We start from the raw sequence: 17120 nt of genomic DNA, 5'->3' as shown, positions 1-17120 counted from the left end.
ACCCAAAATCTGATGTGTCACCCTACTTTCCAGGCAGCAGTCTGCTCGTATCAGTTTACCTCATTCACTATGTTGCACAAGATGAACAATAATCCAAAACATCCCAACCTCAGAGGTCCAGACCATCTGACAGTGGTGAAGAAAGATTTCAAGGCCTTGGGATGGATGGTAAAAGAGTCTGGGGCTCAAGTTATTTTCTCTTCCCTCCTTCCAGTTTTGGGTGATGACATGGGATGGAAGAGAAAAATTCAGTCTGTAAACAATTGGCTACAAGACTGGTGCTACAGGCAGGGCTTTGAGCTCTTTGATAACAGCTGCTTTTACAAGACACCAGTCTAAACAGTGATACATGGCTAAGGTTTATCTCGCAGGGGCAAAAGGATGATGGGACAGGAATTAGCATGGTTCATTTGGAAAGCTTTAAATTAGACTCGAAGGGGGACAGGGTGGTACCTGGGCTTGCATCGGTGGGGCAGCACTCTAGAGTTGATGAAGGCTGGGAGGCCTCCCAACCCCATAGGGTGAAATTGGGGTGCTCACTTTGATCTCTGAAACGCCTGTACACCAATGCGTGCAGCACAGGGAACAAGCAGGAGCAGTTAGAAACCTGTGTTCGGGCAGAAAACTATGACCTGGTGGCAATTACTGAGACATGGTGGGACAGCACACATGACTGGAATGCGGTCATCGATGGCTATGTCCTTCTCAGGAAAGACAGGCCAGTCAGGTGTGGTGGTGGAGCTGCTCTTTATGTGAGAGAGCAACTACAATGTATTGAGTGTTCTCCAGGCATGGATGAGGGTCGAGTTGAGTCTACGGGTGAAAATTAAGGGGCAGGCTGGCAGGGGTGATACTGTTGTGCGTGTCTGTTACAGGCCACCAAATCAGGGTGAGGAAGTTGATGAAGTCTTCTACAGGCAGCTGAGAGCAGCCTCGCAGTCACAAGCCCTGGTTGTGGTGGGGGATTTTAATTTCCCTGATGTTTGCTGGAAGGACTACTCAGCCAGCCAGCCACAGCCCAGGAGGTTCCTCCAGTGTCTTGATGATAACTTTCTGATGCAAAGGGTGGAGGAGCCGACTAGGAGGGGAGCACTGCTGGATCTCATCCTCACTAACAAGGAGGGCCTGGTTGAAGCAGTAAAGGTTGAGGGCTGTCTTGGCCACAGAAACCATGAGATGGTGGAGTTTAGGATCTCATGTGGCAGGAACAGAATACTTAGCAGAATCGCAACCCTGGACTTCAGCAGGGCAAACTTTGGCCTTTTCAAGCAATTACTAGGGGAAATCCCATGCGCAAGGCTGCTTGAAGGTAAAGGGGCCCAAGATAGTTGGTCAGTGTTCAGGGACAGCTTCTACCAGGCACAAGATCAGAGCATCCCAACACACAGGAAATCAAGGAAGGGAGCCAGGAGACCTGTGTGCTTAAACAGGGAACTGCTGGGTAAGTTCAAGTGGAAGAGGAGAGTTTACAGATCATGGAAGGAGGGGCTGGCCACTTGGGCTGTTGTCTGAGGGTGTAGGGAGGCAACTAGGAAAACTAAGGCCTCCTTAGAATTAAACCTGGCTAGAAGGGTCCAGGACAACAGAAAGAGCTTTTTCAAATACATGGCAGATAAAACTAACACTAGAGGCAACGCACACCCCCTGATGAATGAGGTGGGTGCCCTGGTGACAGAAGATACAGAGAAGGTAGAGTTACTGAATGCCGCCTTCGTCTCTGTCAATACTGCCGGAAGCTGTCCTGAGGAGCCCTGTACCCCTGAGGCCCCAGAGGAAGTCAGGACAATGGAGGAGTCTGCCCTGGTTGATGAGGACTGGGTTAGGGAGCAATTAAGCAGTCTGGACATCCATAAATCCATGGGTCTGGATGGGATGCACCAGCAGGTGCTGAGGGAGCTGGCTGAGGTCATTGCTGGACCACTCTCCCTCATCTTTGCCAAGTCTTGGGAAACGGGAGAGGTGCCTGAGGACTGGAGGAAAGCAAATGTCACTCCAGTCTTCAAAAAGGGCAAGAAGGAGGACCTGGGTAACTATAGACTGGTCAGCCTCACCTCCATCCCTGAGAAGGTGATGGAACAACTTATCCTTGGTGTCATCTCAAGGCATATCAAGGATAAGAGGGTCATTAGGGGCCGTCAACATGGCTTCACCAAGGGGAAGTCATGCTTGACCAACCTCATTGACTTTTATGAGGACATAACAAGGTGGATGGATGATGGCAGGGCAGTGGATGTAGTCTATCTTGAATTCAGTAAAGCATCTGACACAGTCTCCCATAGCATCCTCACAGCTAAACTGAGGGAGTGTGGTCTGGACGATCAGGTAGTAAGGTGGACTGCGAACTGGCTGAAGGAAAGAAGCCAGAGAGTCATGGTCAATGGGGCAGAGTCCAGTTGGAGGCCTGTATCTAGTGGAGTGCCTCAAGGGTCAGTACTGAGGCCAGTATTTTTCAATATATTCATCAATGACTTGGATGAGGGACTAGAGTGTTCTATCAGCAAGTCTGCTGATGACACCAAGCTGGGAGGAGTGGCTGACACGCCAGAAGGCTGTGCTGCCATCCAGCGAGACCTGGACAGGCTGGAGAGCTGGGCGCGGAAAAATTTAATGAAATATAACAAGGGCAAGTGTAGAGTCTTGCATCTGGGCAAAAACAACCCCAGGTTCTGGTATAAGTTGCAGAACAACCTGTTAGGGAGCAGCGTAGGGGAAAGGGACCTGGGAGTCCTAGTGGACAGCAGGATGACCACGAGCCAGCACTGTGCCCTTGTGGCCAAGAAGGCCAATGGCATCCTGGGGTATATTAGAAGGGGGTGGTTAGTAGGTCAAGAGAGGTTCTCCTTCCCCTCTACTCTGCCCTGGTGAGACCACATCTGGAATATTGTGTCCAGTTCTGGGCCCCTCAGTTCAAGCAGGACAGGGAACTGCTGGAGAGAGTCCAGCACAGGGCAACAAAGATGATTAAGGGAGTGGAACATCTCCCTTATGAGGAAAGGATGAAGGAGCTGGGGCTCTTTAGCTTGGAGGAGAGGAGACTGAGAGGTGACCTTATTAATGTTTACAAATATATAAAGGGTGAGTGTCATGAGGATGGAGCCAGGCTCTTCTCAGTGACAACCAATGATAGGACAAGGGGTAATGGGTATAAACTAGAACACAAGAGGTTCCACTTAAATATGAGAAGAAACTTCTTCTCAGTGAGGGTAACAGAGGGTGTAACAGGCTGCCCAGGGAGGCTGTGGAGTCTCCTTCTCTGGAGACATTCAAAACCCGCCTGGACACCTTCCTGTGTAACCTCATCTAAGTGTTCCTGCTGTGGCAGGGGGATTGGACTAGATGATCTTTTGAGATCCCTTCCAATCCCTAACATTCTGTGATTTTGTGAAGTCAATTCACACGCACTCAGAGGCCCCGTGCACACCCCAGTCCACAAATGCCAGACTTCCAGTCTGCTCCATTCAAATCAGAACTTAATTTGACAAGGAGAAGACAGGCCATTGGTATCCCACCAGGAAGTTCCATCTCACATGAGGAATCATCAGCTAAAACCAGTCATGCCTCCTCTCCAGATACACAATTTGTGTGTACCCGCTGTACAAGGGAACAGGGATTTCTCAAGGACTCATCACTGCAACGTTACACGCTGCCAAGTCTCAGTCTCAATTCTACTGTGGTTGTATCTGGCTAATTTTCATTTCTGCTCTCTGGGGCACATGGACACCTCAGTATCCATCTGTTCACTATCAACAGGGATGTTGTAAGCAGTGACCTGGGCCTTCTCTGAACGTCAGCTAATATTTTAAGTATTAAAATGTGTTTTCAAGAGAAGTCTTCGCAGAACAACTTCAGAGGGTCAAAATCAGAGAACAGAGCATGGATTTTTGAAAACTGACCAAATCAAAGCAGCAGCCCCAGGCAGTAACAGTCTGCAAAGAGTATCAAAAAAAGCACCTACCCATCAACCTTCCCAAAGTGCTCTAAGACAAGCAGGCTCAGGAATGGCCCAAGCTGGCCTGGCACACCAAAACTCCTCATCCCAGGTACACAGACCAGGCTTTCAGATCACTCTCTTGCCTCTCTCTTTGCTGATGAGACAGCAAGTATTGGTTACCTCTCAGAGGAGAGGAAAGCAGCACAGAGATTGCTTCCCTGAAAAAGGTAAGGCTTAAATTAAGACTAGAAGTACTGTACAGCTCAGCCTTTTAAACTCAGGAAAAACATTTTTCTATTAAATTTTAAAAAAAGCTGGCACGAGTGAGGAACAGAGCTGGAGCAGCAGTCAATGAAAAGCACATGCGTTGCAGATCTGGCTGCCAACACAAATTGATGCTTTGAAACAAAGACCACTTGTGTTTGGCTTGAAGATCTTCCACCACTACTCAGCAGGGGCTGCACAGATTAAAGAGAGACATAGGTAAACACAGGAGAACACTGCTTGCTGCCAAGTGTTTTCCCAGAACAAAGGAACGATCCCAAATGGAGTCCCTGCCTTGACGGAGTGTCATGGGTTCATCCTTACCGTGCTGCAACCTGTCAAAGCAGGTAGAGGCAAGAGGTAACATTTGACAAACCTTTGGATGGGATTCTATTCAACCTGAATTCAAGCAGCACCAAGACCCACAAGACACACAGCCTAGACCCAGAGATCTGCAGCTGCTTAATGCATTGAATGTACCTCCAACCTCAAGAGCCGACAGGAGATTCACTACAACCAGCCTGCACCCGTCTCCTATGAAGAGCATCCAGAAGAAACCCCAGACAACTGTTCTTCCAGTGCTCCACCCATTGAAACTGCAGACACTTGTGAGCATTCTGCAAAGCTGCTGGTGCAACCTACAGCTGTATAAAGACACGCCTTGCAAGCCTCTTTTCTTTCCCACTGCCTGCACAGTGGTACATTCAGAAAGCACAGGAAGATTGAAACAGCAGATGGTCTTCCTCATGATGATCCTTCAGTCTGGCCCTTTTTTGTCTAGGGACATCATCTATCTGGCCTAAACCAAACAGCAATAGCAACAGTTCCCATTCCAATGCAAGGTAGATTTGTTGACATCATGTGACTTGAGAAGTGGTGGGACACTGCTCCCTCACATAGCACCCAACATCAATACAGGAAAGCAGTCCCTGGATCAGATCTCTCAGCAACAGGTGAGGAAGAAGAGACAAATGGAAAGCTGACAACTCATCAACACAACCGGTACAGGAGACCCTGACAGGGTTGGGTAGGATGGAGGAGGTGGAAGTGCAGGACCCTGCCCAGGCCACATCCTCCAGAATAAAAAAAGCCGTGTGCTTGCTTTCTGATGCTGTGGTTCAATAACTTTGGCTTTAGGAAGTGAGCAAACAGCTTCTAAAAGACCCCACGGTCCCCCACCTTACTCATGCTCCCTCTGAACAACCTCCCTAAATGCAAGAGATGCACAATGCATCTGGACTGCTGAAAGCTCACAAGGACATCAGGAACAAAACTTGAACCACATGCAGAGCCTCCTAACCATGACAAAGCCCAGGAACAGGCCCTGCTCTAGCAGGCAGCCACATGAAAAGCCTGAAAACCTGCAGAATCTCCTTCTGCTCCCTGTCAGGTGTCTCTCGGAGAACAAATCCTTCCATGCCCAGCAGTGGGATTGCTTCTTCCAGGCAAGCCAGCACAGATGGTATGCTACATTCACAGGACAGCACTTTAACCCCACTGTGCAATATAACTTCTGCTTTTCTAACAGACCAAAGCCATTTCCAAGCAGCTCTTGCATGTTGTCTCTCAACATCCTCCAGGCAAGGAGCAGGACATGGAAACAGCACAGCACCTCTGCCATGCCTACGTGCACACCGATGCTCAAGAACCAACACGTTACCAATTGTCAAATCATCATATCTTCATCTGCCTTCCCCCTCTTCCCCAAGACACAGCTCACTTCTTATAAATGTAAAAGACAGTACACTTGTCCTTCTCCCACATCAGGCATGACCAGTCTTCTCCAGGAGGTATCACCATGCCAAAGGTGTTCACCTGGGGGAACCTGGAGGCTCAGGAGACTGCCACTCATGTCAGGAGAACTTGACTTGTTTCCTTGTGATCTGGACGAACAATTGCATGTCCTCCAGTCTCAGGGGAATCTCCTTGCAAACACTGCAGCAGCAACTGCCTTCACAAAGAGCACGTTTGTACCCAAGTCTGTCTGCTGCTAAATAAGCATTTGTTTCAAGGTCCCAAATATTGAAAGCAGTGGAAACACCCACTGCTAATGTGAAATATTTTGCATTCCAGGCCTGAGAGCTACATTTGAAAATGTTCAGAGAGGAAAGAGTGTTTATTCACTGGAGAGAGGTGTAGGTCCAGCTATTTACTTAAGTCCACGTGTGCTTGCTGGAAGACAGCTTTGATCTCTACAGCTCACATAGCAGATGAATTGCCGTGAAGGAAAGAAAAATATTAGTGTAAAGTTCCCCTAGTAAATACTTGTAACCTGGCCTCACAGCCTTCAGATCTTTTTTTAAGTGTCTTATCACTTACAGCCAGACTGGCTCTTGCATTCTTGCCTGTTGCCCCAAAGCTAGGCTCTTCTCTTCGCACTCCTTTATTCCCTTCTTCCCTCCATTCCCCTTGGGTTCTACAGCCTTTAGAGAAAGCACAGCCTGCCCTCCCAGGACACATACACCTATCTGCTTGGATGCAACATGGACCAGCCTTTGCTCAAACAAATCCATCTGAGTAACACACAGATGTGCAGTGCCAACCACCCACCTCTCTTGAGTAAGAGTGTTTCAGTAAACTAAGGACCCAAAGGAATGGCAGGAAGATGTGCCAGGGGAGCTTTAGCTTATACGTTAGGAAAAAGTTCTTCACCCAGAGGGTGGTGGAGCACTGGTACAGGCTCCACATGTGTCATGGCCCCAAGCCTGACAGTGTTCAAGAGACTGGACAACACCCTCAGACACATGGTGTGAATTTTGGGGTTGTCCTGTGCAGGGACAGGAGCTGGACTCAATGATCCTTGTGGGTCCCTTCCAACTCAGAACATTCTATGATTCTATGACTGGAAACAAATATACTCCCATCAGCAAGAACACTGATCACCCAGCGCACAACTAAACACGGGTGCCCATCTGCCTTTAGAAGACAGTCTCATTCCAGCTCAATTAAGAGATCAGAGGACATCTTTAAAGGATGCAGAACATGATAACCTCAGGTCACTGCCAGTCCTCAGCGGTCCAAGACCCACTGTGGAGACAAAGAAATGCCTACAGCCATGACTATGGTGTCACCCTGCCTGTGAAGCTTCTGCGATGTTGAGGTTACAGCCTGTGCAGAGCACTGCCTGAGCACTGCTAAGTCCCAAGGGGGATCACATGCTTCATAAGAAAAGAGTGGTATTTGTTTGTCACCGCTTTTCCCCAAAACAGCCAAGAAATGTGCTGAGCAGCTCTTCAGCTGTTCAAGGGATGCTCACTCAGATCAGCTATCATAGAACTTGGTCTGGCTGCAAAGGACTCAGAGCCACTGGAAAACAGATGGCAGTTCAAAGAGTGAAAGTCAACCAAGTTGTACTATTGGGCATTTATTTTGGACTGTTTAAACCCAAGATACATTCTCAGATCCTATTTAATCATTCATTTTTTCAGAGATTTTCTTCTTTCAGAACAGGCTTCCTAGCAAGCAAAAGAAAAGCAATGCCAAACAGAAACATACAGCTCTACACAGGACATGGAGGCACTTCCAGAACAAAACAGATCTTTGGGGTTTTTTTAGCTTTAAAGAAAAGTTGACTCAGCAAATACTTCTGCTAGCGTTTCAACCACATGTTCCAGCAGAAGCCAGCGCACATCTGGCATGCTGCAGTGTCACTGCCAGAAAGATCACAGCTTCACTGAGCAACGGAAATGGAGGAACAGGGACTGGCAGCCCAGGCACCGAGCACTCCTGGAACACATACGTGGCAAAGGAAGATCACAGAAAGGACCCATGTGAGCCCTGGATACCCCACATGTCACAGGGCTTTTCCCTGGCCCTCTCTCCAAACAGCATCCACAGACAAAAGGAGACACTGCACCTCAACCCACAAAACAGCACTAGCCTGCAAAACCTACACAGCAAACCATTCATTTTGCACACATTGCTGGTGTCTGGTATTTTTTACAGTGTCTGTGAGCCAGACAGCAGCACACATGGTCCTGCTCAGCAGGAGAAATGAGAAGGAGGGTACGTGTTTGGACCAGCACAGAAATGCCAGCAACTGGAGAGGGGAGCATGCTGGTAGGAAAGAGGGCAGAGAGCACTTGTGGGGTGCCACTTGCACACCCCAGCTGCTGGTGGCAGCATGCTGTCAGGTAGGTGAACAGTGCAGCAGAGACCCACAGCTCCAGATCACAGCCCAAGCAAAGTATGCGCTCTCCCTGCAGAAACAGCCTTCCCAGAAGGCTGCCTAGGCAATCAGCATTTACAGTGGCAATCAGGTAAATAAGTGTGGCTTTTTCATGCTTATCAGCTGTAAATTGGACATCACTTGCAGCCTGGCAGCAGGGCCCAATCACAGCTCCAGACATGCAAAGACCAGCACTGCTATAAATACCTTTCCTTCAGAGGCAGTATCCTCCCCTCCAACCCCAGGTGCTGGGCTAAGATTACTCTCCATTTTGCAGCAGAAACTGCAAAGCAAACTGAACAACCGTGCATGGTGACACAGAAGGGACCACAAGTGGATACTAGCAACATACAGGACCCTGTCTGCAGTGTTCCCAGCTGAACAGGGCAAGAAACAAAGCAGTGTGGCGTGGGGCAAACTTGGGACCTTCAAAGCCAAGCTAGAAACCAGTTCACAACCCCTGTCTGTGGCTCTTGCACCACAGCCAAAACTCCAGGATCTTCAGGTGAGAAAGATGGCTCCAGGAGGCCAGTGGGGAAAACCATCATGGAGCAGAGGGAGGGAAGATGACTTTGGGTCTTGCAGCTGGAGTTGAACACCATGAAAAGCAGCAGCCAGAAAAATCAACCAGCTGCCTCCAAGCCACTGTGCTACTGATGAGGGTGGCTGGCTCACACCCTGCACAGCATGGCGGGTGGCATGAAGGAGATATCCACATGTGCTCAGCAAGGACTAAACCCCTTCAGTGGCTGTAAAGCCAGTTTCCACAGATGGGAGCCCACTGTGTGACCACTGTTTTTCCTCCGAGTTTTGATCCGTTCGAATTAAATGGGAAAACCACCCACTGCTGCACCCAAGTAGCCCCTCTGGGGTCAGCCCTCACCACAGGACCCGGAGAGGCTACGAGATGGGGCCAAGCCCGGCGAGTGGCGGCTCCTGAAGCCACCTCCCCGAAGCGCCGCTGCTCCGGGAGCGCATGTTCGCCATCTCCCAGACGGCAAATGTCTGGCACATTTGCATCCCAGTTCATTTAAGCGCGACGCTCCCCCGCACGGGCTGGCGGGCAGGGCGAGCCGGCGCACGCCGGGAAAGGAGAGCCGGGCAAGGCGCTCCGGCAGCTCCTACAGTGCAGTGGGGCTGGGGGCGGAGGCGCGGCTGCCCTTCGGGGTCGAAGCGACGCGGCCCCGCGCAGCCCCTGTTCCGCGCCGCAGCCACACGGGCCCGTCCCGGCCCGCCGGGACCCATCACCGCCAGGCTCACGGGAGCCCGGAGCACCGGGGACTCGGCCCAGGAGACCACCGAGGCAGCCTCCACACCCTGCTGAGGGCGGCAGCCGCGAAGCCCCTCCACCCTCGCCCCCACGACGGCCCCAGGCGCGGCCCCGCTGGGCACGAAGCCGCACCGCCGCGGGTGGGCACCAGGACCCGCATCCCCAGGGCAGGAGAGGCTGCGGTACCTGGCCCAGCCCGCACTCACCCAGCATCAGGAGCGCCCACACCGCCGCCATCCTCCGCGCCGGTCAGTGCGCGCGCCAGCCTATGGCCATGCCGCCGCCCCGCCTGCCGCTGCTGCCGGGAGGGGCTTCCGGGGGCGGGGCTGCCACCGGAAACCGGGCGGGGCACGGGTAGCGGGAAAGCTGGGCCCTGTGGGCAGTGTTGGGCTCGGCCTGCCGCTCCCGCCAGCACCCTCCCGTGCAGAGCGGGCCCGACGAACCGCACCGGCGGAGGAGACAAGAGGTGCGCCCTGCTCCTGTCTGTAGCAAGCTCCAGCGTGGGGCGGCCCGAGCAGCTCCCCTTCTGCCAAGGGGCTCCTCCGAGGCAGGCTGTTTGTTGATGGTAGAAGCACCCTATCTGTACCGTTGTTGAGACCCTGTAAAAGCACGGGGACACCTGAGAGCCAGGAGCTCTGCACCCTGCTGCAGCCAGAGGGCTGGAGACACAGCCCCAGCTGCATAACACATTGGCTGCTCCTTGCTGCTTGTCTGCATCAGCTGGTCAGGGCACACCTGTGCAAGCTGGCCTGGCCACCTGCACAGTGCAGGCTGGAGGCCTCCCTCCCTGACCAAATGTCTCCTAGGAAGCCTGCTGCAGCCCCGTGCCACTGGCTCTGCCAGTTGCAGCTCTGAACACCAGCTTGCCAGCTGGTTTGTTGAGCCTCAAGAATGCTGGCTGCTTTTGGTACTGCCCAGAAGACTTGCCATCAGACACCCCACAGTATCCCCAAGAGTGCTGCTGGATCTGCCACAGAGGATGCTGAAGGCTTGACCCGGCAAAGCCTGTGGCACAGACTGGAGCATGCCTGCTGCACTGTGTGGTGGTGCTGGACCGGTGCTGCAGCAGAGGGCCCTACCGTTAACACCTCCAGCAGGGCCTGGGAGACTATGGAGCTGCCCCTGCAGGGCATGTGGCTCTGCAGCTTTGCCAGTAACCGCAGACTGGTCTTCTCTCATGGGAAAGCCACTGCTTCCTGTCATTGACAGCTGTTCTGATTGTGGTTGGGGACCAGGCAGCCTCAGAGGAAGTGGCAGCCTATTCAGCAAGCTCTAGAAAGCAAGTTTACTTCCACTTGCAAGCTCAGGGCAACCAAGTGAAGCAGCTGATGTCTAGTAAGGGTCTCTGTCCCACACATGCTGGCTGACTTTGCTCTCCCACTGATGCTGAGCCACCTCATCCCAGCCTCACATAAGGGAATTACTTCTCCTTGCCCAAGAGGTGAACACAGCACTGCTGATCCAGGTATCACCACTTTTATCTGAGAAGCACTCGCCACATCAGCCCTCAGAGCTGCAGGCTGTCACAGCACCTCCCCAGCCCTACCTGCCTTTAGTGCCCCAGGGACAAGAACCACACCACAAGATAACCAGGAAACCACTGACTGCTCTTGCTGCGCTTGCCCAGACTCTGCCTGAAGCTTGCTTACTCCCTCGAAGAGGAAGGTGGAACATGCTTGGCCCTGCTCTCCTCACAGCCACAGGCTGGGCAGCCAGGCTCCCTTGCTGCCACAAGGCAAGCCAGTCCGGACAGGGCAGAGAACAGCATCTGACTGAAAAATGGAGCGGCAGAAGCCACCAGCACTGCCAGGGCAACGAGACCACAGAGTTGGCACTGGTCTTGCCCCCTCTGGTTGCAATGTAGGGTCAAAGGGCCAGAGCCAGAGTTTGAGCAGCACCAGCAGGCAGCGAGGAACAGAGCACACCTCCAGTTACAGGAGGAGGAAATTCTTTGGGAACTGGGTCAGAAGCAGCCATAAGTTCCTCCACACCGAGCTGCTTAAGCACATTCCTGCAAAAGTACACCAGTTCCTGCAGCCAACCAGAATGATGTGCAGTCACATTGGAATTCTCAGTGCCCAAGATCTGGTGTCCATGTGCAGTACAGTCAAAGGAGACTGCTTTTTTTGCACAGGTGAAAAATGAGGCTAGAGCAGACCCCATCCAACAGAAAACCACCTTACCTGCAGGGGAGTGTGGCCACAGTTGATTGTAGCAGCAATGTAAGCAGCCTGTGTGGCAATGCAAAGGCTGTTCCTGGCCGAACACAAGGCCATCACCTGGGCAAACATTAGAGCCCTTCTAACTAGCCACAGCTTTACAGCCTAGAGCATTTTGATGAGGGAGACAGCAAGGCTCTTCCTAAGCTAGCCTGGGTACCCTCCATTTCACCACCATCACTGATCCGCAGCTGAAGTTGTTTGAGCTGGGTTTATTTACTGTTGGCACTACCAGCTTTCCCTGGGAAAGTGCAACGGTATTCATGGTTGTGAAACTCATTGATCAATGCACAACACAACACACAGCAGTGCCGCTGCTGCTGCTGCTGTCAGGACCTGTCCCTCTCAGCTTGCAGCAGGTCCACAAAACAGCACCCACAACTGATGACCAAAGGCTGCCAGTGCCCCAGCCCTGGCTGAGGGATTGTGAGTGATAGCTGGGGAAGTACCCAACAGTACAAAAACAGCCACCCCAGCAGGAAACATTCAGGATCCACATCTCGCTTGTGGGGAGCCCTTTTCACCCTCAAACTCCCATCTCTGCAGCAGCATTTCAGTGGCTCCATTTGGAACAGGCAGCCATTTTCATAGGACACAGGCCACAACCCAGACAGAGCCTCACACCTCATACACAGTCACTTTCCTTCTAGACACCCTCAGCTTGTGATACTACCAGCCGCAAGCCCCACTAGTGTGCCTGGCACAGCTCTGCAGCCCCAGCTCAGAGCTGAAACCCAGGGCAGGCTAGCACATTGCACAAGTCCACACATTTACTGCCTGACGTGAGCCCCCACCAGGTGCTTCCCACCAGAAGCTTGCTGCAGAGGCTCTCTCTGGTGCCACCTGCAGCTTCAGCTGGCCCTTGTGGGAGCAGGTGAAGTGCAGACCAGGCAGGTTTTCCCCCATCTGGGCACTTGCACAGCAGCATACAAATCCACGCCTCAGTCTCTTGGGCTGTCATTTTGTGGATGAATGGTGGGTCAGGATGTGCATTCATCTCCTTTGGGTCAGAACTGCCATTTACACCAGGTCCAGTTGCAGGACGGTTTGCAGTCACAGAGGGGACTCACTCTGCTCGGCAGATGAACCAGATCTCATTGCGGCGCTGAGGGATGCTAGGATTTTCATAAGCAGCCACGATGTAGGTTTCCCGAAGGACAGTGTCTGTGGAGCCCAAGAGCTCCCAGAAGAGACTGATCTCTCGCAGAATTGTCTCCTCAGTGGTCATCCCATAGAAAACCCTGCAACAAAGGGAGCAACTTAAGCAACAGAGCCAGCACATTCCCCCTTCCCACAACCAGGGCTCCCATTACCCTGCCCAAGGACCCACAGCAGCCATGCAGGGAGTTCATACACATCTGCTCAGCTAAGAAAACACCTCTGATGCTGGGGTCACCTGGTTATAACCCGGAGTGATGCCCTCTCGGTGATGTGGATTTCAGGGTCCATAGGAACAGGTGGGTTTTGCTGGAACTCTCCTGGGAGATAATAGGCAGTTACAACCTCACGCTCCAGCTCGGTCCCCTCCTTGGTCAGGTGGATTTCATTGAGCACTGGGACTGTCATGCCCAGATAGCAACCTGGAAAGAGGTAGGAAGGCAGTGGGCACAGTGAGACAGCTGGGTCTGTGGTGGCAGCCCTCCTTCCCACTCCAGACAAACAGTGGCAGGGCCCTCCCTCTGTGCAGCCTGCCAGCCCCTCCAGCCCCTGACTGCACACACCTACAGAGTTTTCCTTGCAGATGTAGCGCATGAGCTTCATGAAGCTCATGGAGATGCTCTGCTCATACATGGGCTCCCCCTTGGTGACACACGCCCACTTCCCAGCTGGGTACCGCCGCTCCTCGTAGGCTGCTTCCTCACACTGAAACAGGCCACAGACAAGTCAAGTCAGAGTTAAGCACCCTGACAATACTGCACTACTTGGGTCGTAAAACCAACACTGACAGGCAAGAGGTGGGGAGATAGGACCTTGCCAAAATGGGCCTCCCTGCTAGTCATTGATCAGCAGGGGAGGCCAGAGAAGGCAAGGGAAACTGGTATCACACACACCTCAGACAGGACACTTAACAGCACCAGGCAAAAGGCAGCAAAAGGAAAGGCACAGAGAGGTGACAGGGTGCAGGGAGGCTTGGAGGCTCCTGACATGCACAAGGAATGCAGCACATCCTCAGCAGGAGGCAGAGGACCTTCTGCTCCTCTCCAGTTGCTGTCCTGCCTACTCACAAGGATGTTCTTGATACCAGGCACCCAAAGGCCTCCAGTAAGGTTGACATGATTCTCAAGTGCAGTGGCTTTTCCCTAGAGTATTGCATGCACAGAGGATATCAAGAAAAAAAGCCTCCTGCACAGAAGAAGGGAAAGTCTGGCAGAAGAGCTCTAGTACCCAGAAGAGGTTGGAACAAAACTCCTCTCAGATCCTTCTCTCTCACCTAGTGATAGGAGGAAGAAGAGACATGAACCCAGCTGGTGCAGAGGGCACAGGTCTGTGGGATGGGTCAGAATCTCTATTTCCAGCAAAGATGTCCAATCTTCTAGACAAATCCAACACAGAAGGGTGGTGGGAGAGTGGGGAAATTGCATCTGGATCTGCACACAGTCCAGCTCATGGCACAGTTATAGCCACAGGTACTGCATAGAGATGGGGTGCACAGTTGTAGCCAGCACCTATCTTCCTGCTCTCACCTTGTTCTTTAGCCAGATTAAAGCTGTCATGAGACAACCTTGTTCCACAGAGCTCAAGGCACCTGTACAAACTTCTGCACTCCACAGCAGTGCTGGCAGTGAGTGAGCCAGGAAGTTGTGACGAGTCTCAAGACTGAGTGCAGCCTCACTGTGCCTCTACCCAAACCAGGTCTTTACTCAGAAAGCCAAAGCAAAGGCAGAAGGAAGGCACCTGGGTTGCTTGTGAACATCAGTGGGGTGGGAGGAAGAAGATTGCCCCAAAACACTGCAGGCCAGCTAGCATTTGCCCTCTAGATGGGGCCATGCCTGCTATTTTCCCACCAGGTAAAGAAGAGCAAGAGCATTTTCCAAGCAAGGAAACCACCAGTCCCTGTACACCAGGGGTGTCAAACTCATTTTCATCAGGGGCCACATCAGCCTCACAGTTGCCTTCAAAGGGCCGAATGTAGTTTTAAGATCGTAGAAATTTAGGAGTAGTTACATTTACACAGTTCTAAAATTACAGTCGGCTCTTTGAAGGCAACTGTGAGGTTCATGTGGCCCTTGATGAAAATGAGTTTGACAGCCCTACTATGGACTATTTTCAGCTGTCATCTGACACACCACTTGTGAATAAACCTATCAACCCACCAAGGCACTGTGTCTGGTTCTTCCACAGCCTAGTCTTTATATTCAGCCCTTCCACTCCAGAATATGAGACTTGACCAAGAGAAAGAGTGAAAATGCCTCACACAGACACAGTGGCAAGAGGTCCCTGCAATGTGAGCTGGGGAATTAGTGACTGAGTACTAACAGAGCAAGACTCTGTAGGTGGCATAATAATTCACCTGCCTCCAAAATGATGAGGGCTTGTAGCACTGACAGCTCAGGAGGAGCAACCAAATACTACTGACCTGCTCAAGCCAAGGAAATATGTCCTTAAGGGCCCCAGCTCCAGAGTCCCCTCAGCACTAACTCCAGGAAATGGCTCCTGCCTCCTCATGGTGGCCCAGAGTCAAACTCCAAGAACCTTCCTCAGGCACAGAGGGGATGCCAACAGCAACAAAAGATCTTCAAACCCCACAGAGACTTGGGGCCCCATTCCTGCCTGGGATGGGCATAGGTACAGAAGAGCCCCAACTAAGTCCCTTGGACTCAGAAGAACAGGGAGTGTGGTGAAGCCTCAGTTCAGAACTGTACAACTCACATGCTGAGACATGTTTTACAGGCAGGAGTGCTGGACCTCAGCCCAGGAGAAACTGGTTAAGCTCTCCTCATATGGAGGACAAATAACAATTGCTACAGTTCTTGGTAGCAAGCCCAACGAAGCCTGCAGATGCACAGGAACCAGACTGACAAGCGTTTCTTCGCAGTTATTTCTCAAGGCTCAGAAGCATGCTTTTGTGCGAGAAGGTGTGTGACTCAGCCAGCTAGAACAGAACTTCAGGCAGAGGGTACCGTGTTTGGATTGGTAGTTGTGACAACAACACATGCTCAGGTCTGATAGGCATGGCCACAGGCCCCACATTCCCCACAAAAACATCCTTATCTTGTGCCAGCTGAGATCTCCAGCTCAACCAGTAGCCGCATAGCTAGGAGAAACGCAAACACGGCAGGACTTCGAGCTGTGCAACAAGGTGTTTTGAGCAAGGCAGGGAGCAGGCTCTGAACTGAAAATTCACTCTTGGATGTGCCCACCCCAGCAGAAGACAGGTTGGTAAAGAAGGCAGCTAGAAGCCAGGAGAAAGCAGCAAGACCAGTTCAATTTTAAAATAAACATTGGGAAGTTAAGCATTGCCATTACTCAACATAGAAGAAGATGGGGAAATGATACAATGCTGCCCCAATCCAGAGTTGCTATCCTGGCGGCTGTGCTTCCACAGAAAACTCTGCAAGGCTAGTGTGCGCAAGCTGACACGTGGCCACCTTCTCCGCAAGGAAGATGCTCTCTTTGCTGCCCAGGCTGGAGGCAGCACCAGCGCCAGCCTCTCCACGGGCAGGCAGGGGATGGAAAGCTGGGTGTGCAGAAAGGAGCAGGTCTCACCTTCTCGTGCTGCGAGAGGGTAACATACGGCACGGGCTCGCGAGCCTGGCTGTGCCGGGTCATCTGGACGATCGGGCCTGCCATGTCTGCAAGGCAAAGCACAGGAGAGGCGAGGCTCGCCCCGGATGGACAGCAGAGTGAGTCCCGGGACGCACCTGGCTCGGCCCGGCCCCGAAGCCGGCTCGCATGGAGCTGTCAGCCCTAGAAGGGCACCCTCACCCTCCGCGGCCCAGCTCGGGGTCCCCCCTGAGGCTGCCCAGATAGCGGAGCCCCCGCGGCGGGGCGGCTCAGCGCTCACCTCGGGGCAGGCTCACTCGGTGAGTACTGGCTACGGCCTCCCAGTAGGTGAACAACCGGCCCCGCTCCTCGTCGTCGTCGCCGTTCTCCTCCTCCTCCTCGTCGCCGTCGCCAATCTCCCCGCCCGCGGCCTCCTCGCCCAGCCCGTCCAGGTCCTCCAACGTAATACGCGCCATCGCCCGCTCCGCCGCGCACTCGGAAGCGAGCGGGCGGGCAGCGCCCCGCCCGCCGAATGACGGCACAGCCGCCGTCACGAGGCCGCGC

General features: G+C 52.6%; 2 protein-coding genes across 3 annotated transcripts in view; both read right to left on the bottom strand.

Moving 5' to 3' along the window:
* The window catches only part of PTK7 (protein tyrosine kinase 7 (inactive)), a 43685-nt gene extending 33709 nt beyond the window's left edge, over nucleotides 1–9976 (bottom strand). For both annotated transcript variants that reach the window (XM_065834390.2, XM_071805822.1), the window contains exon 1: nucleotides 9840–9976. In XM_065834390.2, the coding sequence (XP_065690462.1) occupies nucleotides 9840–9870 (31 nt within the window). In that variant the 5' untranslated portion in view covers nucleotides 9871–9976. The remainder of the gene's footprint in view (nucleotides 1–9839) is intronic.
* Nucleotides 9977–12049: 2073 nt separating this feature from the next.
* LOC136100621 (heme-binding protein 1-like) lies at nucleotides 12050–17093 on the bottom strand. The gene is made up of 5 exons (XM_065835905.2): nucleotides 16858–17093; nucleotides 16560–16645; nucleotides 13574–13715; nucleotides 13249–13432; nucleotides 12050–13093 (listed from the first exon to the last, which is right to left on the bottom strand). Exons 1-5 carry the CDS (start codon nucleotides 17030–17032, stop codon nucleotides 12919–12921), a joined length of 762 nt encoding a protein of 253 aa, XP_065691977.1. The 5' UTR covers nucleotides 17033–17093; the 3' UTR covers nucleotides 12050–12918.
* Between the last annotated feature and the right edge of the window lie 27 nt (nucleotides 17094–17120).

The sequence above is a fragment of the Patagioenas fasciata genome, chromosome 3 (assembly GCF_037038585.1).
Source record: "Patagioenas fasciata isolate bPatFas1 chromosome 3, bPatFas1.hap1, whole genome shotgun sequence".
Classification (NCBI taxonomy): domain Eukaryota; kingdom Metazoa; phylum Chordata; class Aves; order Columbiformes; family Columbidae; genus Patagioenas; species Patagioenas fasciata.
Note: the sequence above shows the minus strand (reverse complement) of the source record. Positions and strands in the feature narration are given on the sequence as shown.